We start from the raw sequence: 24,266 nt of genomic DNA on the forward strand, positions 1-24,266 counted from the left end.
TATATATATATATATATATATATATATATATATATATATATATATATATATATATATATATATATATATATATATATATATATTTAAGATTATCAAACTAATTTAAATGTTAGTAAAAGATAACACAAGTGAACACAACAAATGAAGGTTTTGATTATTGAGGGAAAACTAAATCCAAAACTACATGGCCCTGTGTGAAAAAGTGTTTGCCCTCTAAACCTAATAACTGGTTGCGCTGCCCTTAACAGCAACAACTGCAATCAAGCGTTTGTGATAACTTGTAATGAGTCTGTTACAGTGCTGTGGAGGAACTTTGGTCACTCATCTATGCAGAATTGTTGTAATTCAGCCACATTGGAGGGTTTTCCAGCATGAACCGCCTTTTTAAGGTCATGCCACAGCATCTCAATAGGATTCAGGTCAGGACTTTGACTAGGCCACTCCAAAGTCTTCATTTTGTTTTTCTTCAGCCATTTAGAGGTGGACTTGCTGGTGTGTTTTGCATCATTGTCCTGCTGCAGAACCCAAGTTCACTTCAGCTTGAGGTCAGGAACAGATGGCCAGACATTCTCCTTCAGGATTTTTTGGTAAACAGCAGATCTCATGTTTCCATTTACCACAGCAAATCTTCCAGGTCCTGAAGCAGCAAAAGACCATCACACTACCACCACCATATTTTACTGTTGGTATGATGTTCTTTTTCTGAAATGCAGTGTTACTTTTACGCCAGACGTAATGGGACCCACCTTCCAAGAAGTTAAACTTTTCAGTCAGTCCACAGAGTATTTTCCCAAAAGTCTCATCAAGGGGATCATCAAGATGTTTTCTGGCAAAACTGAGACGAACCATTATGTTCATTTTTGATCAGCCGCGGTTTTCGTCTTGGATCTCTGCCATGAAGACCGTTTTTGCCGTCTCTTTTTTATGGTGGTCATGAACACTGACCTTAACTGAGGCAAGTGAGGTCTGCAGTTCTTTGGATGTTGTTGTGGGGTCTTTAGTGACCTCTTGGATGAGTCATCGCTGTGTAAATTTGGTCACTCCTGGGAAGGTTCTCCACTGTTCCATGTTTTTGCCATTTATGAATAATGGCTCTCACTGTGGTTCACTGGCGTCCCAAAGCTTTAGAAATTACTTTATAACCTTTTCCAGACTAATAAACTCTGCTGCAGTTTATTAGAATTATCTAAAATCTACATAAATGATTATTGATGGACATTAGATAAGTGAAAAATGTTTGAAAAAAAAATCTTATATATAGTCAGCTTGGGTAAATATATAAAATTATATTTTATAAAAATAAAATAGAAATCAAATTAATGCGATACCCTTTTTTATAATGTTGATTAAATTAAGAAATCAAATAAATTGGCAAAAATTAAATGTATTAAATCAAATTAAATAAATGGAAAAAATATATTTTATAAAATTAAAATAGAATAAATCAAATGAAACACTTTTATTATGTTAATTAAACATAGTAATCGATTAAATTGGCACTAATTAAATTGAATAAATAAAATTAAATAAATGGAAAACATTTATTAAATAGTTTACATTTGTTAGCCCTCATTTGGGTAATACAGATATGTATGTAAGTGTGTGTTGTACATTTGATATTTTAGATTCTAAAGATATGATCTATTTAACTGTTCAACTATTTTCAGCATACTTTAACAAATATGTCTCCATTCATTCACACCCTTGATATGCAGAACTGTCAGGAGTTTGCAGCTGAACATGCAACGCTAAAGAATCCATATCCCTAGCCACTAGCCACTTCCTGGTTAGCGGCTAACGCTAGTGCTATGGATTTGTTAACATTTTCATGCATGCGCGAAACAAATCTTATTTCCCTTACGGAGTGAGTTGCCACAGTGACACTGCGCTAACTCTAGTTTTTTTATACCCCTGACATTGTTGTGTATGTTTATTCAAGCTTAATAATAATAAGGGCAAGGCTGAGACTAACCAAAATGGCTGTCCTCCACTTAATACGTTCCTGAGGGAAGTCAGATTTTAACTCCACACGTAAAAAGAATTGCATTCAGTACACATTTCAGTATTTATACGTGTACTATTTTTTTTTTTTTTTAAATGCACACACACACACACACACACACACACACACACACATATCTATCTATCTATCTATCTATCTATCTATCTATCTATCTATCTATCTATCTATCTATCTATCTATCTATCTTCTCAAAAAGTATATATCAAAACATTCCTGAGACATATATTTTAAATTAAATCAACAATATACCTTCCAGCCAGTGTCTAGTCCAGGATCTCACACAGCTCACAGTTCTCAAACATAAAAAAAAATAAAATAAAATAAAATAAATTCACATACCTTTTGAAGAACATGCATGTGTCTCTCAAACATTATAAAATACTAGGCATTTTGACAAGCACTGTAAACCTGTCCATGTTTTGTATCTGAGCTACAAATTAAATATACCATTTTTCTCATTTCTTTTATGCTATTTTCAGCTGACTCGCCCTCATTCATTCCATTTGTCATGCTTCATCTGTGTGTTTAAAACAACAATTCACCATGTTTGAGTCATGAGCATTTATTAACATGAAATATTATCCACACTCATGTTGTCAATATCATATCATATTTGTAGTTTTACATTTTCTATGTGCTGTTAATCTGCACCATTATCTCTCTATATAAAATATAGTTTCGTACTAAAGATAAATACATAAATCAATTAATGTTTTTGTTAACCTTCATAACAGGGTTTAAAATGTGTTAGAACTAATTTATTCATAAAATAATTCTGTTCTGTGACAATTGCATTTGTTGAAGTAAATCCAAAAAGTTAAATTAAGCCATGAAAACATCATTGTAGTCAAACATACCGACTTGTTTTGTCCTTTAGCTTATCTTATTTCACGTTTCATCTGGTGTTTCATTATGACATTTAGGATGTAATAAAAAACATTTGAGTTATTCAGACATTTTTCCTTTTTTAGTACACTTTTTCAAACAAAAGTTACATTTACAAGCCATTTCCAGAGTACTACAAGATTACAGAAATTATTACAATTATGCATATTCTATATATTGTGGTACTACAAATAAAAACTATGGAAATGCACATTCCATCCATTTCATTAGAAATACCTGTACATCTGATTAGCCAATCATGCAACAGCAGAACAATTGTTCATTTCAAACATAAAAATGGGAGGATTTTGATTGTGGCAAGGTTGTTTGGGCTAGAAAGTGAGTACACCCTGAACGATAACAGCTGTGTGTTGCTTAACCATGCAAAGCCACAAGTCCTTTTCATCATGTTCATGTGTTTAACTGCTTGACCAACTGCCAACCTTCAGCTTTATTCAGGAAAATGACAGAAACTTTGCAAAAATGATTAAATGTTCCACCTTTAATCTAAAAAGTGCTGGTGCGCTTTGCAGATAAATGTAGTTTAGTTGAGTTAAGCCGGAGTTTTTTCATAAAAGCCTGTTAAAACATTTTAGTATTGTTCATGTTGCTTTTGTAGTCTCCTCCTACAATTATCTCATTTATACAACTGAGCACGTGAGGATTAAAGGCCTCGCTAAAGGGCACAGCATTGGCAGCTGGGCAGTGCAGGGATTTAAACTCACAACCTTCTGAAATGAAGGCCATCTAAACCTCTGATCTACCGCTTTCCTCAACAGGGAAAAAAGCAAGACTTATATCTGCATGTTTTTTTATTGCATTGTGGTGCTGATTGGCTGATTAGACAACTGCATGATGTGCAGGTCTACAGGCGTTCCTAATAAAGTGCAGAGGAGAAGGTCAAATTAAAATCTCTTTACATATTTACAAGTGTTCATTTTCATGAGTGAGCATGGTAAGGAATATCTTTTATGTGTATTCATATATTTGTGCTTTAATAATTCCACCACCAAAATCAGAAAGTGTTCATCAATGATCATTGTTCACAAATTATCAACAAATGAAGTGGCTCCTGAGTGCATATAAAGTATGGAAAAAAAGTACCTTGGAACACCTTATATTTCCAGCCATATGTGGTTCTTCCTCAGACTGTTCACACAAAGTTGGATTCACACAATTGTATAGGATGTGTTTGGATGCAGTAGCATTTAGAAACCCAAACCTGTTCCAGCATGACAGTGCCTCTGTGCACAAAGCCAGCTCCATGAAGCCATATGGTTTGTATATATCAAAATAACTGATAATAATATTTGTTGTCAATGAATGTCGTTATCGATTAGTTGGGCTGCTCAAGTTACAGGTTAGCATTGCATAAAACTGTTTGTTTGTAACTTCGGGCCAGTCGCACTGGATCCGTTCTGTCGTGACTCGCGAGCATCAGGTTGCGGGATCGGCTCGTTTACGACATTTTGATGGATTCAATTAAAACGGTGCGGACAAACACTAAATCTGCAAGCAGCAAATAACAGCAGCAGCAAACGATTACATTTTTAATTACTGTTGTGGTTTTTAGCGAATGCTTAAGCGTTTGTACACCAACGTATATTTTTTCCTTTTTAAAACTGCTGAGTTCTGTTCCATTCTCCTTTTATAGCATTTGGTTACCACAACAGTTAATTTACTGTGGCTTTACTAGAAGGTCAAATGCTTGTTTTTTAATGTTTGTATATTTAATTTATGCGCATATCATTAAATTATTAAATATGTAATTAATTGTATATTCTAGATGCTTCAAATCTTCATAATTGAACAAAATATCTGTGTATTTTTTAAACAAAAAATGTCAAAACACTGTTGTATTATATTTGATATTGAGTTTTTTAAGCATGATTATCAATCTGCTATTATCATTAGAAGCAATAAAAAGTTGATTTACCCAATTTGCTTCACCTTGCATTTTTTTTTTTTTTTTTTTTACAGAAAGAAACAACCCTGCAATTTGTTCAAGGTGAAATCCAACATGAACTCCTCAACAAGCAGCTACTATAAGCTTTATAAAATATCAAAGATAGTTAAACTCAACATGTGGCTTTTTTAAATTGTACCTTGAATTTGTGTTTTAGACTCTAATCAACATGCGCATAAATAAATACGGATGCTTTATGCAAATGTATGTTAATTATTAGTGAAACTCTATGTTGGAGCATGACGACAAAATATTCTTGTAAATGTTTTAAAGTAATTATAGTGTTTAAATGACGTAAATCATCAGGACAGCAAACGTGTGTTGCATTAACGATTTTAATTTTGCCTCTTTTATATATTTTTTTAATATTTCTAATAAAAATCGTCAAACGGAAATGCGTGCTGCTTTAATAAAATTAGTTGCGTTAAAATTAATTTGCGTTAACTGTAAATTGCGTTGCGTTAATTAGAATTGATAACAATCCTTCAGGCTTATTTGTGAAATTAACAATGTAAAAATAATGAAATGACACTCGCAGAACACGAGTGTGAATCCCAGTATACCCGTGTGCTTTGCTGATAAGCGCAGTTTATAAAGAAGAAAGCATGATTTCCTCATAAACGCCTGTAAAAACCTTTTGGTATTGTCCATGTAGCTTTTGTAGTCTCCTCAGACGAACCATTCAGTGCTTTTAAACCCTGTAGCTGTGGGAATGAAAAGGAACAGTAGAGCTCATGAACAGAGGAATGAATACAGATTAAACAATGTGAAATCTGTACTAATCTTTACTAACTGTCGTCTATTAGCCAGGACATGTCTGATGTCCAAATCTTGCTTCATTAGTGTTGATCTGATGCTGTATGTTTTAGATAACATTAGAGAGATACTGGAAACTAATATAATAGCATATAATATAATGGTGGCATGATGTGGAGTTCAGTCCTGTCCTATAGCAGCAAACTATATTCTTCGTATGCAAGAGTAGTTTGCAAACAATTTTGCATTAATTAAGAAACATCTATAGGATTTATGGGTTTAATGCTGTGGAGTGTCCTTGAAAATAGTTGCTTATAGTTTGTATTAAATAAACATCACTACAGTGCAATAAAAGCACAATAATGCAATGCATTTTGAATGCACTAATGCAGAAATGAAATTTGAAACCCAAACAAGACCTGGCTACCTGCCTTCGATATATAATTACCAGAGGGTTAATAATGGTTAAGGTATTGGTGAGCTTTGGGTTCTCACCAATGCGGTGGACGATCTCTTCACACTCGGCGCTGGATGCCGCCTTTAGAACCACACAGCAGAAACCCGTATCTGGATTATCTCTGAAACAGGACAAAAAATGATCAAAAGTGTTAATATCGTTAATGTCAGTGTTAATATCGACCAAGCTAATCAAGTTTAAGTTCATATAGGTATGTAATGATTTAGATGCCTACCCCACACAGAAAGCAAAGATGGTGAAATCCGGCTGGCTGAATCTCCCCACACATGAAATCTCGGGAAAGTGGTGCTGGAACAGCTGCTGTATAAAATTAAAGAGTTTCTTCTTAGTATTATTGGTATTTATATAAAAAATAAACATGTTTATTTATCGCATTAAACAACGGCTCCAAACCTGTTTATTGGATTTGTCAGTGCAGGTCAGGTGTGTTTCCTTCACGTCCAACAACACGTCCTGGGAAAATCGAAGCGAAAGGCTTTAAACTTGTCACATGTATATTACAGCATAGTAAAATTCTTTCTAGAATGCCGGGGTCAGAGCGCAAGGTCAGCCTTTATACAGTGTCCCTGAATCACAGGCAGTGAAGGGCTTCGCTCAAGGGCCCAAAAGTGGCAGCTTGGCGATGCTGGGGTTTGAACTCCTGACCTTCTTATCAGTAACCCAGAGCCTAAATCACTGATTTACCACTTTATGCACTGCACACCTTTTTATTTTATTTTCAAAAGTTTTCTTCCTCATGCCATCTCAAGGGGTTTTTCCTTGCCACAGGCTCACTTATTAGGGGTAAACATACAATTATAAGGTACAAACTTGAAGGCAGTAAACTTCTATTATACTATATAATAACCACTATATTTCTGTAAACCTGTTTTGAGACAATGTGCATTGTTCAAAAGAACTCTACAAATACACATGAATTTAATTGACATGGCTACTTGTAGAAGAGTTTTCAGAATTTATGCTATTTTGGAATAATAATAATAATAATAATAATAATAATAATAATAATAATAATATGAAGGCATTGACAATAGGAAAAATACACATGAAAATATGGCTCGGTTTTCAATTCATTTCAATTTTTTTTCCGCAATCCAGCAGACTTTCTTTTCTGATTCTGATGCTTATTAATATCATGGTCATATTGTGTGTAATGCTTCATTTGGAATGATGTATTGGTGTATTCGTACCTTTCTGCTCTGCCTCCTTTGCAGCACAGTGGGTATGACATACTGCAGAACCTCCTTTCCTCCATACTGACAGAAAAACAAGAAACATTTCACACTTCATAAACTAAAAGTCGTATTTGAATTATGGGAGAGGGTTTAATAAATAAATTCAGCTATTCAGCACTTAGACTTAGAAGTGCAGTTTGAAAGCTATGTGAGACTAACACACAACACACACACACACACACACACACACACACACACACACACACACACACACACGCTAGAATCGTGTTCAGATAAGAAATCAATATTTTTCATGTTATGCAATATCAGGTTGAGCGAAGAAAATCTGCTTTATCTATTATGTTTTTGCTTCGCTTTAAGGCTTGGGGGAGTGTGGATGCTATTATAAAATAAACTTGGACAAAAGTATTGGGACACCAAGGTTTTTCAGCCACATGTGCTTCTTCCTCAAACTGTTGAAAACACACAATTGTACAGGATGTCTTTGGATGCGGTAGCATGAAATTGTCCCCCACTTGAACTAGGAGATCAAATCTTGTTCCAGCATGACAGTGCCCTTGGGCACAAAGCCAGCTCCATGAAGATATGCTTTACATGGGTTGGTGTGGAAGATATTGAGTGGCCTCCAAAAGAACTTCATACATATTAAACAACTTCAGGATGAATTGGAATGCTAATGCACCCTCCTCACCTCACCTACATCAGTGACTGATGAACAAGTACCAAAAGGAGCACGATTCACCATCCTCCAAAATCTAGTGGAACAAATTGGGACTAAATGTGGAATGTTGAAAGAGCACACACAAATCGTATAGTCAGGTGTCCACAAACTTTTGCCCATACAGTAAATATGTTGAGTAGATGGTGTATCTGATGTTGCTACTGAAGATCGCAACTTCTGCTAATCTAGAAAGCCATGAAAATGGTTCTTACGCAGAGCATTCAGTATAATACAGCCCTAAGTGTATAAATTCTATAGTGGCTCTGAATTCATACTTATTAAATTATGAGCGTAGAGTTAATATTTCCCGTACCATTCCTATATTTGTTCTTCCCAACAGCTGCACTGCATACAGGATCCTGTTACAGAATAATAGCAGATGATTCGTATTCACTCAGACGCTTTCATTACAATGAGCATATTACAGAGAAACGCTGGAGCTTCTCACCGTCCCTCTTTGACACACTGGCTCTGGCTGTCATGCTGCACCGAGAGTTTGGGAAGAGGCGAGCCGAATTTCAGAGAGGGATTTTCCCGTTTCAGCTGGCGTAAAAGCAGCACCAGGGGGCGATACACCGACCCGTTCTCACCTCTCCAGCGTAACAGGCGCAGGGTCAGAGGCTGTCCTTTTAATCTGGACAGCACCACACCTGCCTTTACACAACACACAATAGGTGAGAGTTGATTAGAAATTACAATAAAACCTGCGTCATTACAAGTCACACGGTTACAAAACCATGTCATGAAATGGCCGACTGGCTTTTTCCACATTTTCCCTTATTATTTTTAATAATCTTTCTCTGCTTAATTATTTATGCCAAATTAAAATGGAGTTATTTATCCATTTACTACAGTGCAACCTGCAGGTGGGTGAAAAACATTAAGGTTACTTTATGCCACAATTTACAAAAACACTTAAAAAAGAAAAGAAAAAAAGTTGTTGGTGGTGACGGTCATCTAGTTTTTATTTGTCCAACCAAAAAAAAGATGCATACAGTTTAAAAAAGTAAACTGATATATATATATATATATACACACAGTGAGGAAAATAAGTATTTGAACACCCTGCTATTTTGCAAGTTCTCCCACTTAGAAATCATGGAGGGTCTGAAATTGTCATCGTAGGTGCATGTCCACTGTGAGAGACATAATCTAAAAAAAAAATCCAGAAATCACAATATATGATTTTTTTTTAACTGTTTATTTGTATGATACAGCTGCAAATAAGTATTTGAACACCTGAGAAAGTCAATGTTAATATTTGGTACAGTAGCCTTTGTTTGCAATTACAGAGGTCAAACGTTTCCTGTAGTTTTTCACCAGGTTTGCACACACTGCAGGAGGGATTTTGGCCCACTCCTCCACACAGATCTCCTCTAGATCAGTCAGGTTTCTGGCCTGTCGCTGAGAAACACGGAGTTTGAGCTCCCTCCGAAGATTCTCTATTGGGTTTAGGTCTGGAGACTGGCTAGGCCATGCCAGAACCTTGATACAGCTCTTTTCAGGTCATTGACCAGCTCCTCCCGTTTAGTTCTGGGCTGATTTCTCACCTTCCTTAGGATCATTGAGACCCCACGAGGTAAGATCTTGCATGGAGCCCCAGTCCGAGGGAGATTGACAGTCATGTTTAGCTTCTTCCATTTTCTAATGATTGCTCCAACAGTGGACCTTTTTTCACCAAGCTGCTTGGCAATTTCCACATAGCCCTTTCCAGCCTTGTGGAGGTGTACAATTTTGTCTCTATTGTCTTTGGACAGCTCTTTGGTCTTGGCCATGTTAGTAGTTGGATTCTTACTGATTGTATGGGGTGGACAGGTGTCTTTATGCAGCTAACGACCTCAAACAGGTGCATCTAATTTAGGATAATAAATGTAGTGGAGGTGGACATTTTAAAGGCAGACTAACAGGTCTTTGAGGGTCAGAATTCTAGCTGATAGACAGGTGTTCAAATACTTATTTGCAGCTGTATCATACAAATAAATAGGTTAAAAATCATATATTGTGATTTCTGGAATTTTTTTTTTAGATTATGTCTCTCACAGTGGACATGCACCTACGATGACAAAGTTCAGACCCCTCCATGATTTCTAAGTGGGAGAACTTGCAAAATAGCGTGTTCAAATACTTATTTTCCTTACTGTATATATATATACACACAACTATACAATAGAAATTGGGACCGACTTCACAGCTTTACAGAAACGTATGTCCAAATACTGTAAGTGTTGTTTAGAGAGCAAACAGTCGTCTGGAATGATATTTATCATGAAATGGCCTGCCCAGTTACTGCACCTAAATCCTATTGAACTGCTCTGGGATTAACTGGATTGCAAGGTCAGAAAGAAATCTCTAGTGAAGAATAATTTCGGAAATTTTACAAGAGGCACGGCAAAGTATTTCAGCTGAATGTTTAGAGAAACGAACTGTTCGGATTTAGAGAGTGTGTAAAGCTGTTATTCATCTTAACGGGGATTTTTCAATGAAAATGTCATAGAGAAAGCTGTTACTTGGTTTTCAAACATAGGTTAAAAGAAGAAAAGAAGATAAGAGTTTGTGCTTTCAGGTTTCTCAGTAATGAGAATCTGAGAAAGGAAAGAGAGAGGCTGGTTAGGGAATGACGTTTATAGCTGCTATAATGCAAGTGATAACAGGAACAAACCTGTTTCAAAGTGAATTAATGTATAAATATAATAAAACCAGATTAAAAACTATGATGGGTCAGTATTTTAGCATAATTTGTGCTTTTCTAAGCAACTAAACAAGTTCAAGGCGTTTACACCTCAATCACACAAATTCCTTGCGTTGCTCAGTTCTAGTGCAAACAAAAGCACAAACCCTGCCTTCACACAACACGAAGTGGCTTTGAACAATGAACACATTTGGCTTCACATAACAAATAACTGAAGCCACTCACTTAAGTATTTACAGTACACATTGGTGAAGATATGGTAAAAATATGAACAGTGGTGGACATTAACATAGTAGATGTAATTCGTTTCTGTACTTAAGTAGCTTTTTTGTGTATCTGTACTTCACTGAAGTATTTCCATTTGGGGAGACTTTTAATTGAACTTCACTACATTTTAAATTTGAATATCTTACATTTTTACTCAATTACTTTTTGCAAAAATCAGTCGTTCCATTTTATTTCTGTTTGTTCCTGTTTTGAACTTGTTTTGATTGTCGTTTGGTATCTATTTTGCACCAACATGCAGTTCAGCGTCAGATCAACAGAGGGCAGAACATTTTGAGAGGAATAAATGATGGAAGAATCTCCTGATTCGAACTCGCCACAACACCCGAGACCTCATTTGCACCATTTTTTTAGTAGTTGCAAAGAAGGTTTTGGGCTCATGATCATTTTAATGTATATCAATCAGTGTTTTACTCATTAATATCATTCTATTAATGGATCGTTGCGCTACATTAGAGTCTTTTCACATAAACTGAGGGGGCACTTTTACTTTTAATGGAGTCATATTTTACCTACAGTAACTCAAGTACGTTTTGTGTACTTTGTCCACCACAGAATATGAGCACCACACATTAAATAGTATATATGAGGCTAAATTCCAAAACCTGTCCATTGTTGGAATTTCTCAGCGAAATGCCATTGATTTCGTCGATGATGTCTCCAGGCTCTGCAAACATCTCAGCCTGAGCCACACCGCCTTGGAGCAGCTCCAACACAAACACACGCCTGTCCAGATATCTGAGAGAGACCGAGGAATCATGAGGAAGGTAGATAAACAAGGCTTACAGCAGAACAAAGAACATATAATGTTAGCCCTGTGTCAGCAGATACAAGCAGAAAGGTGTGTGTACAGCAAGTGCGCAGAAGCATGCGCAGAAATCCTCAGTGTAAAAGCTGTGAGTGTGTCGCATGCAGATGTAGGCATGCTAACCTGAGAACCATCCCCAGCTCGCGACAAGGCACGGCCTCATACGTTTCACACACCTATAACACACGAGTAGGCTTTGATCATGCATTATCACATGCACTCAGTGATAATTATGCAAGTTGTGAAGCTTCAGACTTACAGGGAGCAGCCAACTCTCATCCAGAAAGCTGCAGTTCTGAAGTGGAGGATGTGGACATGGGGGTTAAAGTGGGACCGTAGACAATGAGAGTATGAGTTTATGTAATATTAACTATATTTATGGGAGGCATGGTCCCATTTGCTGTTTGTCACAGAATGAAGTGTGATGTCTGTGTTGTCTGTCCGGGTGAAGAAAAGAAGAGTGGCCTCTTTGCTGTCATTTTTAATGAAGGAGGTGTGGCCTTATATTAAACAGTTTCAGTAAATAAGGAGTGGCTAGAAAATGAAGGTGTGGTCTATGTGGTGTCTGTTGCATTGAAGAAGGTGTGGCTCTTTGCTATCAGTCTTATGAAAGAAGGTGTGGCTCATTGCTATCGGTCTGAGTGAAGAAGGTGTGGCTCTTTGCTATCAGTCTTTGTAAAGGAGGTGTGGCTTATTGGTTTCAGTCTAAGTGAAGGAGGTGTGGCTCTTTGCTATCAGTCTTTGTAAAGGAGGTGTGGCTTATTGGTTTCAGTCTAAGTGAAGGAGGTGTGGCTCTTTGCTATCAGTGCCCAGTTACAGTTAATGAGGCATGGCCTATTACGGTAAGTACACAATATTTCATCAGCTTCAAATTGTATTCTATTAAATTGGCAGATGCTTTAAATGTATTATGGATGGTTGGTCATGTATAATGGCATATCATATTAAGAGAGGAGGAAATACATATGTATACGTTCAGAGCAGATACTTACCTGCATGTTGAGCTTAAACTCCATTTCAGAGAGAACCAGACACAGAGACAGGAAAGGCTCTAAATGATTAAAAACCCACAGAATAAACGTGTCAGTGTTAAATGCCTATATGTACATCAAATACAGGTTTATTAGTGAAGCCTCACCTACGAATTCTTCATTCCTCAACACAGAAATGTCAGGACTGTACCACTGCAAACAGGCAGATTAATGAAAAAATGTCTTCTGTATAAACTGATCCAATGAAAGTAAAATAGTAATGAATTTACTGACCTCTATGATGCTGGATGTGTGTAGTAGATGGGTGACTATATTTCCAAGAGTTCTCCTGCTCAGCATTAGACGGATGAAATAGCGTCCCCGGCCCTGAGCACTGAGGAGTTTGGGACATGCTGTGGTCTGCTGCACAGCTAAAGAGACAGCGGTCAGCCTTTCCGGAACAACAGTGGGATATAAAATAAAATAAAATAAAATTAATGAAGTAGATGATTAATCATGATAATCAGCTGCCATTGGCTATCCTGGTACAACCCTATTAATCTACACATGAGCCACAAAGCATCACTGATGATGTTTATTGAAAACAATGTTCTACAATCTGCGTGATGCGGTTTATTTTTACAGCAACGTTATGACAGTTGTGTCTTTGCCTCAATCACCATCCATCTCAATCACAATGTCAAAAACCTAGCACATTTTGAACTTACATTTATCTAAACTTATCTTTTTACCAAAGGGAAATAAAACATGCTTAAACTCCAAACCAAAGATACCCAAACCTTTTTCCTACGAAGGGCCTACGAAGCCTGTGGTCCAAAAGTAAAATTATATTATATCAAACTGTATTATATTAGAATGAAAGTGTACATAGTATCCCTCATTTATGAATTCATAATATTCAGAAATTAATAAATACATAGAAGCAATTACTCTGCAATTTGCTTAACTAAGAGTTTTATTTTCAAAGTTTTCTAGTTCAATTAAACTTATACATAGTACAATATAAATACAGAAACAATCCTATTATAGTACAGTTTAAAGAGCTCAATGCCCAATACAGCCATTCAGTCTATAAGCAATGCTGCCTTTTGCTTGTGATATCAGTCCCTCTAAAGAGTGGCGTAAAGCTTTTTAATTATTTTCTTTTACAGTTTTGAAAATTAATCTAATTCAAATTCACTTTTCTATACTATTCTATACTTTCCATTTTATTTATTTTTGTTGCCGCTTTAAAATAAAACTAAATATATAATATTAAATATGAAATTATAAATAAACATATATTACTTGTATATTCATTTAATATATTAAATTGTGTATTTAACAATGTATTGTCCCAAAGCAGCTTTACAGAGATAAATAAGTTATAAAATATGATTTTATATATTTTAGTGCTTATAAGTTTTTTTCCCCTTATAAGTTTATCCCAAATGAGCAAACCAGTGGTGACACTCGCAAAAAAAAAAAGAGACGGTATAGTATGCGGAAGAAACCTTGAGACACTCCTAATGTTCAGTGGTAGGTGTTTAAATGCAGAACTTCATGTAAATTGCAGTCCTTAAACTTTATAGTTGCCCATTTATATTAATTACAATCCAAGTACATCTTAATATACCAGTGTTTTTCCCTCCATTCTCTTCTTATATATTGCACGGTGAGCAAAATTAAAAGTTGCCATGGGCTGACTTTGGTCCACGGGATCTAGTTTGTTCATATTTGCTGTAAGAACAATCAAAACAAATGGTTATCCAGTAGAAACATTTTTTTTAGGGCGCCAATAAAGTACAGCAGACAATGTTGTTGGTTTAATCCTGAGTTCAGTTAGGAAGCATGGCCTGCTCTCCTTTTGGTTTCCTTCAGGGTTTCCAGTTTTATAGAATCCTATCTAAAGTGTTGAATTGCCTCCCGTCAAGTGTTTCTGATATTTGTATATACAGTATATAAAATGCATTGTGAGATAAGGACTGACCTTCCACATGTGTCCAGTTGAACTAACTGCTCGAAACAAGACCAATAGTCTCTGTGTGTCAAACTCAGCACCGGTTCTTCAGAAGGGAGGGAGGGAGGGAGGGAGGGAGGAAGGAAGGAAGGAAGGAAGGAAGGAAGGAAGGAAGGAAGGAAGGAAGGAAAGAAAGAAAGAAAGCTAATTTAAATGCAATAAGAACATAGATTTAGGTCTTGATAGACATGTACTGTATGTATACAACGTGCTGCATGAGAATGGAAGTGTGTTACAGAGAAATTGTGTGTTATTGTATTGATTGTTTCCTGATAATCAGACCTCCTGGTGGGGTTTTATTCCACATATAGCGCAGCTCGTTTCCAACCCACAATTTGATAAAATAATCGCTTTTTATCCAGTTATAGTTACATTTAATGTTATGTAATCGCTCCTCATGTTATAGACATAGAATATGTATTTTATGTCAGTGTTTTGTGTGTCAAGCCCCCTGTCAATCATAAAAGACACCAATCAACAGCGTAAAACATGTGCCAAATCAAACGTGCGGATGATCCGCTGTGGCGCCCCCTAACTGGAGAAGAAAAGTTTTTATGCCATCCCTTGTATACTTTGTTAGCGTATTTTTTTGTGTAGTCGGTCCCTTATTTCTTACGTTCATTTCTTTGGCACTGTAGATGTTCTCCTTTACTTGTCACAACAATTAACGCTTATTGTTTTAGCAAAAGAGCCACTTGTACCCCCTTTCCCACCAAATAAAATTTGTCTGGACTCACAAAACATATTTGACTTTTAAATCAATAACACAATTTGTTGTTTCATGCAAATGGTAAATAGCTGCATAGTTCAATCACTAGGTTGCAACTATTATGATTTCTTCTGAAGAGCCATTTTTGGAATATAACATTGAATCATCACCTGTTGACCAATCAGAATCGAGAATTTCACTGCACCGTGGTGGAAAGCTGATAAATTCACTAGAGATTTCTGAATGCAACTTGCGAGACATTCGGCCATAGTTGTGTCCCTGGTTTAAAAGTAAACAGTTAAGTGCTTGTGTGTGTGTGTGTGTGTGTGTGTGTGTGTGTGTGTGTGTGTGTGTGTGTGTGTGTGTGTTTATGACAAAGTTCTAATGATGAAGGAAAAGAAATCTCACGCTGCAGTCCTTTTCGCAGAATGAGCTCCAGCAGCTCACAGCATGAAGCCAGGTGAGGACTCGTGTCAGTCACCGTGTTTTCAGCCTGCAGCTCCAAAATACACACTGCAAAACACACACAGCATGATAAAGCACATGTATAGAGAAATTAGATGTTTTCCAGAAAGTGCTTTTATTATCAATTAAATTTGATAATACATAAAAACTATAATAGACCACGCCTACTTTGCAGTGTGAGAATGTTTCATGATGTTGAGGTCTTTCTGCACTTGGCCTTGGAAAGTGTGTTTGTGTTTTATTTCCCCTTAAGTTTAAAGGAATTTCCCTGTATGATTGTTACTATATTGTTAAAATAAATTATATAAAAGTAACAACAATTGTATTTAACAATTATAATGAATAATTTGGTTAGTAACAGCAACACTAGGGAGTGTTGAAGTAGTAACAGTATTAGTAATAATAGCAATATTAAAATTTGTAGTAGTACTAGGAGGAGGAGGAGGAGGAAGAGAAAAAAAAGGAGTATATGTAGTACTAGCATTAGGTGTTAGGTATAGTAAGAAGGAGAAGGAAATGTAGTATTAGAAAGTGTAGTTGTAAAGAAAGGAGGAGGAGGAGGTAAAAAAAAAAGGAAGAGAAGGCAGGATGTAGGAGAAAGAGGAGCAATCTAGTAGTAGATGGTGTAGGGAAATGGAGGATGACCGCCTGATATTGTGTTGGTCCTCTATTGCTGCCAAAACAGTCCTTAACCATTAAACATTAGCAGCTTTAACTTCAGCAATTTGAGCGTCAGGAGCTTATCTGCTGATTCGACCACATGAACCAGCCTTCATTCCTCACATGCATTAATGAGCCTCGGCCGCACACGACCCTGTCGCCAGTTCACCACTGTTCCTTCCTTCCTTGGAGCACTTTTAATAGATACTGAACTACAGAGATGCTCTGACCCAGACGTCTAGACGGCACAATTTAGCCTTAGTCAAACTCGCTCAAATCCTTACGCTCGCCCATTTTTCCTGCTTTTGACATCAACTTTGATTACAAAATGTTCACTTGCTGCCTAATAAATATACCCACACTTACAGATGCCATGATGAAGATATAATTGGTGTTGTTTACTCACTGGTCATAATGTTATGCCTGAGCAGTGTATGTAGTAGTAGGTGTATTTGTATGGGAAGGAGGAAGACGAGGATAAGGTGAGAGTAAAAACAGTAGTAGAAAGTGTAGGTGAATTGATGGAGAGGAAAAGATGAAGAGTATTTGAAGGTGTATTAGGTGTTTTAGGGAAAGGAGGAGGAAGGAAATTTATGAGAGATAGACAGACACAAGTTTATTGTCATTGCAAAGTGCAGGTACACAGCACTGAAATGCAGTTTTTGCATCTACTAAAGGTGCAAATAGTAGCAATTGTGCAAACTAACAAGTGCAGATAAATATGTAAATATATGCACAGCATGTAAATAAGTGGCCTTTTGTAAAGAGGACATTTATGCACTTCTGGTTAGATGCTAACTGCATTTTATGAGCTCTGAACATGTACCTTGCACAATGACAATAAAGTTGAATCTATATATATATATATATATATATATATATATATATATATATATATATATATATATCCGTAAATGTGAAATATTAGACAGGATGTACAATAGCAAATAAATTGTAGATTGTAGATGCTCCAGTCTTGAGTTCGGCTCTGTTAGTCAGCCTGATTACTGACAATATTAAGAACAAATATTGACACTGGGACAAGTGTGAACAGAATTATTTACATTATGTAAAGTTAGAGCTAACCCTGGAGAATGGCTGCGTCTCAAATACAGCCTTATTCCCTTGATAGTGCATATAATGCCCATGACCAGCTTTGTGGTGCAGTATTTAATATTTGTGATATAAGTGGCCTAATATCATGGGACAATATAATAATAATAATAATAATAATAATAATAACAACAAAATAATAATAATAATAATAATTATTATTATTATTGTTATTATAATTATATAATGAATGAATCAGGGCTAATTATGAATCAGAATATGAAATCTTACCTTTCAGTGTCTCAATAAGCGGGTCTTTAGTCGGCATTGCGCTTAATTCTTTGATATCCTGTAAAATATGAGCGCATGAACGCACATTTCCGCAAACGCACTGCGCGGATATGATGGCATTTCATTCCCGGATCTGGAGCTTATTCAAACAGAGACATGCTTCAATAAATAAGGACATATAAATAAATAAATTCTGTCCTGCTTTCAGAAAGGCTAAAGCGACCGAGCTCATATGAAGAGGGTAATTATGCAGAATATAAAGCTGAGGATGTTTAATGTGTGTTTGTGTTAGTGTGTGTGTGTGTGTGTGTGTGCGCGCACGCCAGTGTTCAAGGCAAACCCCTTCCCTTAAAAACATTTGTTTTTGGCGACATCTAGTGCCTGGGCTTAGATTGCAGAAAAGATTCAATACGAAATATATGTGAACATCACTTAGAGGTGGGGGTTGGAGGACATAATTTTTGAGGCCCCTTATCAGATTAAAAAAGAGCTTTATTGCCAAGTATGTTTGCACTTATAAGTACTTATAAGCACTTTTTTTTTTTGGTGACAGAAGTTTCCAGCTGCACACTTTTTATACAAAAAAAAAGTGGTATTGCACATATTGGGGGGAGGTGGCAACCTAGTGATCTGGGATCTGGGGGTTGTGGTTTCAAATCCCAGCCATACCAGGCCACCCTTAAACCCATCCCCCAATGGGTGCCCAGTTGCAGGAATGGAGATAAAGTACTTTGCCATGGATGGTTTCAAGCCCGGCTGCAAAGAGTGGGTGTCAAAGAGTTAGCCTGACCCTATAACAAAACTGCTACGGAAAAAGCAAGTAAGCCGCTGGCCAATGTGCCTCATGGCTCAGGAAAAATAAATAAATAAAATGTTACCCATGTATATTCTTATTGCACAAGAGGGAGAGCATTTAACTGTTCATGAGGTAGATTGTCTGGTGGAAGAAACGTTTCTTGTGCCTGGCCTTGCTGGTGTTTGGTGCTCTGTAGTGTCGGCCAGACCGCAAATATTTTGACTTTTTATTAAAGAATTAAATAATTTATAATATTAGAGAATTTAGATTATTTGCATTTATAATATTGGATACCTGAGCGTACAATCGTCTCACACATATAATACACTCAATATATTTTAGTGCTTTTTCACACACTTTTAACAATGACCTGATTAATGCTTTTGCGGGTGAATGAACATAATTCTGAATAGCCACACTCCAAAATTTTGTGGAAAGCCTTCCCAGAAGAGTGGAGGTTATTAGAATAGCAAATGAGTGAACTAAATCTGGAACAGGATGTTCCAAGCAATTTAAGTGGTGGTTTGTGATTCACAAATTTTCAGCCATAATCTGAAGTGTGACCCTCTCTGTCTGCTGCTAATAAAAAATTTTGAATAAATGAATATGAATAAATAAATAAATAAATAAATAAATAAATAAATAAATAAATAAATAAATGGACAGAGGTTTCACAAAAACACTTTTTATATTCTTCATGTTCATGATAATTATAATCATGACTATCACCACCAACATATCATCATCACCTTCATCATCACCTTCATCATCACCTTCATCATCATCATCATCGTCATCACCTTCTTCTTCTTCTTCTTCTTCTTCTTCTTCTTCTTCTTCTTCTTCAGTAACTGTTTTATTGTGACCAGGGTCAATAAAGCCAAGTCTCAACGCATTGGGTGGTTCCATAAAATTCCATAAGAACCAGGGCTTTGCAGATGGATTGGACTGTAGTTAATGTCACCAGTCTGCTGCATTGACTCAGGACTACAGTTTGCTTCTGATCATCATCACTGTACCCCGCAACATCGTATATCTGTAAGAAATGGACATTCGGTGCAAGCCAGATGAGGATGGGTTCCCTCTTGAGTCTGGTTCCTCTCAAGGTTTCCTCCTTATGCCATCTCGGGGAGTTTTTCCTTCACCACAGTCGCCACCGGCTCACTCATCAGGGACAAACGTACACTTATAAAGAACATCTTATTCATTCTTTATCACCACATTATCTGTGTAAAGCTGCTTTGTGACAATGTTCATTGTTAAAAGCGCTATACAAATAAATATGGATTAAATTGAATTGAAGTTCCATTACTTTTCAGTCCTAACTGAATGTATATTAAATATATTCTTTTAATCCATTAATATGGAGAGATTAGGTTTGACAAAATGTTTCCATTAAAATTATACATTATTTTCAGCTTGATAAATAAGGTCACTGATGTGAAATTGTAGCTCATCATTTTAAACAGATCGAAATATAAAAATGTACCAAAATGTATCAACTTTGCAAGATACTGTCCAAATAAACCCTGTAGAACTTGATCTTAATCGAGTGCTTTTCTTTACTGAGAGACAGAAAGACCCAAAGAGAGTCATCTTTATAAAGACTAATCTAAAACACATCAGCGCACTGACTCAGAACGTGATCGTCCCTGCTGCTTTCTCCATCACTGCTGATTTGGACCATCAGGTTCAGGTCAGTATGTTCGCACACTGATTGAGATCAGACATGTGGAGCAGCATTAGGCCTGACAGCATCCTGCAGAGAGAACTAATAACACTGAAGCCACAAAATGCTGCAACAGCTCTCTGAACTGCTTTAGAAGAACCTGTTGACCTAAAAAGAAACAATCCAAATCACCATGTTTGATGAGTAGTGCACTACAGAAAATAAGGGCTGTGGTAGATTGGTGGTTAAGGAAATTGGACTGTGAAGCCAAAGGTCGTGAGTTTAAATCCCAGCCACACTACACCGCCACACCTCGACCCCTGAGCAGGACCCCCAACCCATAGCTTTTCAGTTGTATGAATGAGATGAAAATCTTAGTTGCTCTGAATAAAGGCTTTTACCAAATGCTGTATATGTCAAATTTCTTTTCACTTAATACTCAAGTGGTAAAATATCATTTCTTTCTTTCAATAATATACTTTGACCTTCTCTACTATAAGCAACTAAAAATGCATTTGAAAAGATCATGTTGTGTAAAGAGGCATTTTAACACACAAAAGTAAAAACTAGTTCTGTTATTACCCAAACTGAGATTAACTCAAGACCAGTGTTTGTTCATTTTATTTTCTTTCTTTCTTTTATTTATTGTGCACAAGAATAAAATAAATACAATAAAAAGACAAAATCAAAGTACAACCAATATGCAGTGCATGGAGAGGCAGAAAACTCAAAAGAGCTTATTTAATGTCCTTCATCTAAACTTGAAAAAAAAGACTAATAAAACTGAGGAAAAAACTAAACGACTGCAAATCAATTATGTGTCAAGCTGTCTCTCAAAACCAAGGGCAAGTCTGAATCAATACTAAGACCAGACCAGCACTCTTTAAATTCATCTGAAATATTTACATACTTATAACCCTAAAAAGTCATAATAAAACAATTATTTAACATCATTGCAGATGTCAATTTGATGTGTAGGAGATTTCCTTTGGTTTTTATGATTCATGTTACATTATATAACACATTTTTCATGTTTTTCTTCCATCTTACACAATATTGTGCAAGCAAAAAAAGGTTAACATTTAAAATGCAGAAACCCTGTAAATACCCACAATGTACTGAAATCTGTGAACTTTCAATAAAACTATAATAGAATAATCATAGAAGTATTAATATAGTAATAATGATAGCGTATGTTGAATATTGGTACTCAGCAGTCATTGAGAGTGTGTCAATGGGCAGGATGTTTTAAATAAAAAAGCACAATAAAAAGCAGTTTTAACAGCCATTCTATGGATGTGTTTGGAAGTATTTTTATGGCTACAATCAAGAAAAAATTCTAACAATGTGTTCAAATTGTAAGTCACTTAATTTGTATCATGATTGCAAACATGCTCACATTGACAACCTCACATTTTGTTATATTGAGTAATTATAACAGATGTTTATATATATAGAAACAAGATCTCATACAAGTAATTTTTTTGCAGTTAATATCTTTATCGTTTATCTGTAATAAATGGACATTCTGTGCCTTTGGTTTGGTGGAACCCAAGCCATGAGGATGTGGTTCCATTTTCAGTCTGGTTCCTCTCAAGCTTTCTTCCCTATGTCATCTTGGGGAGTTTTTCCTTGCCACAGTTTCCACCGGCCAACTCATTAGAAACAAACTTAGAACATCTTATTAATTCTTTATTACCACATTATCTAATCTAATTTATGACACTAAAATGTATATTTGTAATCTTTTTAACTAAGTAAATCTGCATCGGGACAATGTTTATTATTAAAAGTGCTGTACAAATTAATCAAACTGAATTAAAATTTAATTAAACTGTGCTCTCAGAATTAAATACCAAGACCTCTTAGTTTGAGATCAAGACAAGAGTCCAAATGCAGTCGAGATTGAGAAAAGTCAGAGACCTACAAAAAAAATGGTCTTGAGACTGATCTCAAGTACAAACATTTTTAATAGTGAGATACTCGCACCATCATTAAAATAAAGAGGTTACACAGAAGGTTAAAAAACGTTTATCTGTCCTAGTAAATGGTTTTAACAGAAATGGGTGCATGAATCAGTGATTTCCCACTGATGTTAGTGTGAACAGATATCATTTTACTAAAGCCATGTCAAATGGGCATAATATTTACCTCAGGTAACAGGACAGAAACAGAGTGAGAGCAAATGAAAAATATAATTTGGCAGTAATGCTGTTTTTTCTCTTAGTAGATTAGGTTTAAAAAGTATACGATTCAGAGTTTTTTAAATGTAGGATTATGAAATTCTATAAATGTACATGCAGTTAATATAAATACAAAAAAGAAACCAATTTTAGTTCAGGAAAAGTCAGTAGTATTCAGTAGTATATATATATTTTTTTGTTTTGTATCGTCATATGTTATATGATTGTTGTACATTATAGTGCAAACAATAAGCCATAACATTAAAACCAACCTGCCATGTTCGTTCTTACTCTCCAGTGTTTTGTAATATTTTAAGATTTATAATTCATACCAGATCAGTATGAATTGGATGATGTGGAAATGTTGAAGCAGGAAGTGGATAGGATTAGTAAAGTGGAAGTGAAAGCAGCGATTAAGAGGATGAAAAGTGGAAAGTCAGTTGGACAAGATGAAAGAAGTGTGGAGATGTTTAGAAGAGATTGCAGTGACGTTTTTAATCAGGTTGTTCTTTTTAGAAGGTGAGAGGATGCCTGAGGAATGGAGAAGGAGTGTGCTGTACCGATCTTTAAGCATAATGGATTATGTGCAGACCTGCAGTAACTACAGGCGAATTAAGTTGATCAGTCACACCATGAAGTTATGGGAAAGAGTAGTGGAAGCCAGGCTGAGAGAAGAGGTGACCATCTGTGAGCAACAGTATGGTTTCATGCCGAGGAAGAGCACCACAGACGCATTATTTGCTTTGAGAATGTTGAGGGAGAAGTATAGAGAAGGTCAGAAGGAATTGCATTGTGTATTTGTGGATTTAAAGAAAGCGTATGACATTGTGGAGAGAGAGAGGAGTTGTGGTATTGTATGAGGAAGTCAGGTGTGTCAGAGAAGTATGTGAGGGTGGTGCAGGACATGTATGAGGACAGTGTGACAGCAGTGAAGTGTGCAGTAGGAACAACAGACTGGTTCAAGGTGGAGGTTGGACTGCATCAAGGATCGGCTCTGAGCCCTTTCCTGTTTGCAGTGGGGATGGACAGATTGACAGACGAGGTCAGACAGGAGTCCATGGACTATGATGTTTGCGGATGATATTGTGATTTGTGGTGAGAGTAGGGAGCAGGTTGAGAAGAGCCGGGAGAGGTGGAGGTACACGCTGGAGAGAGGGGAAATGAAAGTCAGTATGAGTAAGACAGAGTACATGTGTGTGAATAAGAGGGAGGGCAGTGGAGTGGTGCAGTTGCAGGGAGAAGAGGTGGAGAAGGTGGAGGAGTTCAGGTACCTGGGGTCAACAGTGCAAAGTAATGGAGAGTGTGTTAGAGAAGTGAAGAAAAGAGTGCAGGCAGAGTGGAGTGGGTGGAGAAGAGTGATAGCAGGAGTGATTTGTGACTGAAGAGTATCTGCAACAGTGAAAGGGAAAGTTTATAGGACTGTGGTGAGACCTGCAATGTTGTAGGGTTTAGAGACAGTGGCATGTGGTGAGGGAAGACATGCAGGTAGTTGGTTTGAAAGAGACAGATGTAGAGGACAAGGGGGTATGGGGAAGGATGATCCGCTGTGGCAACCCCTAATGAGAGCCGCTGAAAGAAGAAGAAGAAGAATCACACTCTTGATATCACCTAAATAAGAATGGGTTTCGTTAGAGGTTTCTTC

General features: G+C 36.5%; 1 protein-coding gene across 2 annotated transcripts; it reads right to left on the reverse strand.

Annotated features, from left to right (window-relative positions):
* Positions 1-2,575: 2,575 nt before the first annotated feature.
* Positions 2,576-18,278, reverse strand: si:ch211-250n8.1. 2 transcript variants are annotated; one of them, XM_046854744.1, is made up of 16 exons: positions 17,977-18,278; positions 15,916-16,020; positions 14,769-14,844; positions 13,073-13,229; positions 12,946-12,991; positions 12,800-12,858; positions 12,067-12,102; positions 11,931-11,983; positions 11,605-11,737; positions 8,474-8,679; positions 8,339-8,384; positions 7,299-7,364; positions 6,502-6,561; positions 6,323-6,405; positions 6,126-6,208; positions 2,576-5,578 (listed from the first exon to the last, which is right to left on the reverse strand). In XM_046854744.1, the coding sequence occupies exons 1-16, from the start codon at positions 18,011-18,013 to the stop codon at positions 5,544-5,546; spliced, it is 1,281 nt and encodes a 426-aa protein (XP_046710700.1). In that variant the 5' UTR covers positions 18,014-18,278; the 3' UTR covers positions 2,576-5,543. The 2 variants fall into 2 exon arrangements, with proteins under 2 accessions (XP_046710700.1, XP_046710699.1); XM_046854743.1 differs by having other exon boundaries at positions 6,323-6,408.
* Positions 18,279-24,266: the final 5,988 nt, after the last annotated feature.

The sequence above is a fragment of the Silurus meridionalis genome, chromosome 7 (assembly GCF_014805685.1).
Source record: "Silurus meridionalis isolate SWU-2019-XX chromosome 7, ASM1480568v1, whole genome shotgun sequence".
Taxonomy (NCBI): Eukaryota; Metazoa; Chordata; class Actinopteri; order Siluriformes; family Siluridae; genus Silurus; species Silurus meridionalis.

Excerpts from the sequence above, each read along its gene's own strand:
- si:ch211-250n8.1 (XM_046854743.1), bottom strand. The coding sequence starts at position 18,013 with ATGCCGACTAAAGACCCGCTTATTGAGACACTGAAAG. Across the intron at positions 11,984-12,066 it reads ATGAGAGTTGGCTGCTCCCT|GTGTGTGAAACGTATGAGGC; the intron begins GTAAGTCTGAAG and ends CGTGTGTTATAG. Across the intron at positions 6,409-6,501 it reads CTGACAAATCCAATAAACAG|CAGCTGTTCCAGCACCACTT; the intron begins GTTTGGAGCCGT and ends AATTTTATACAG.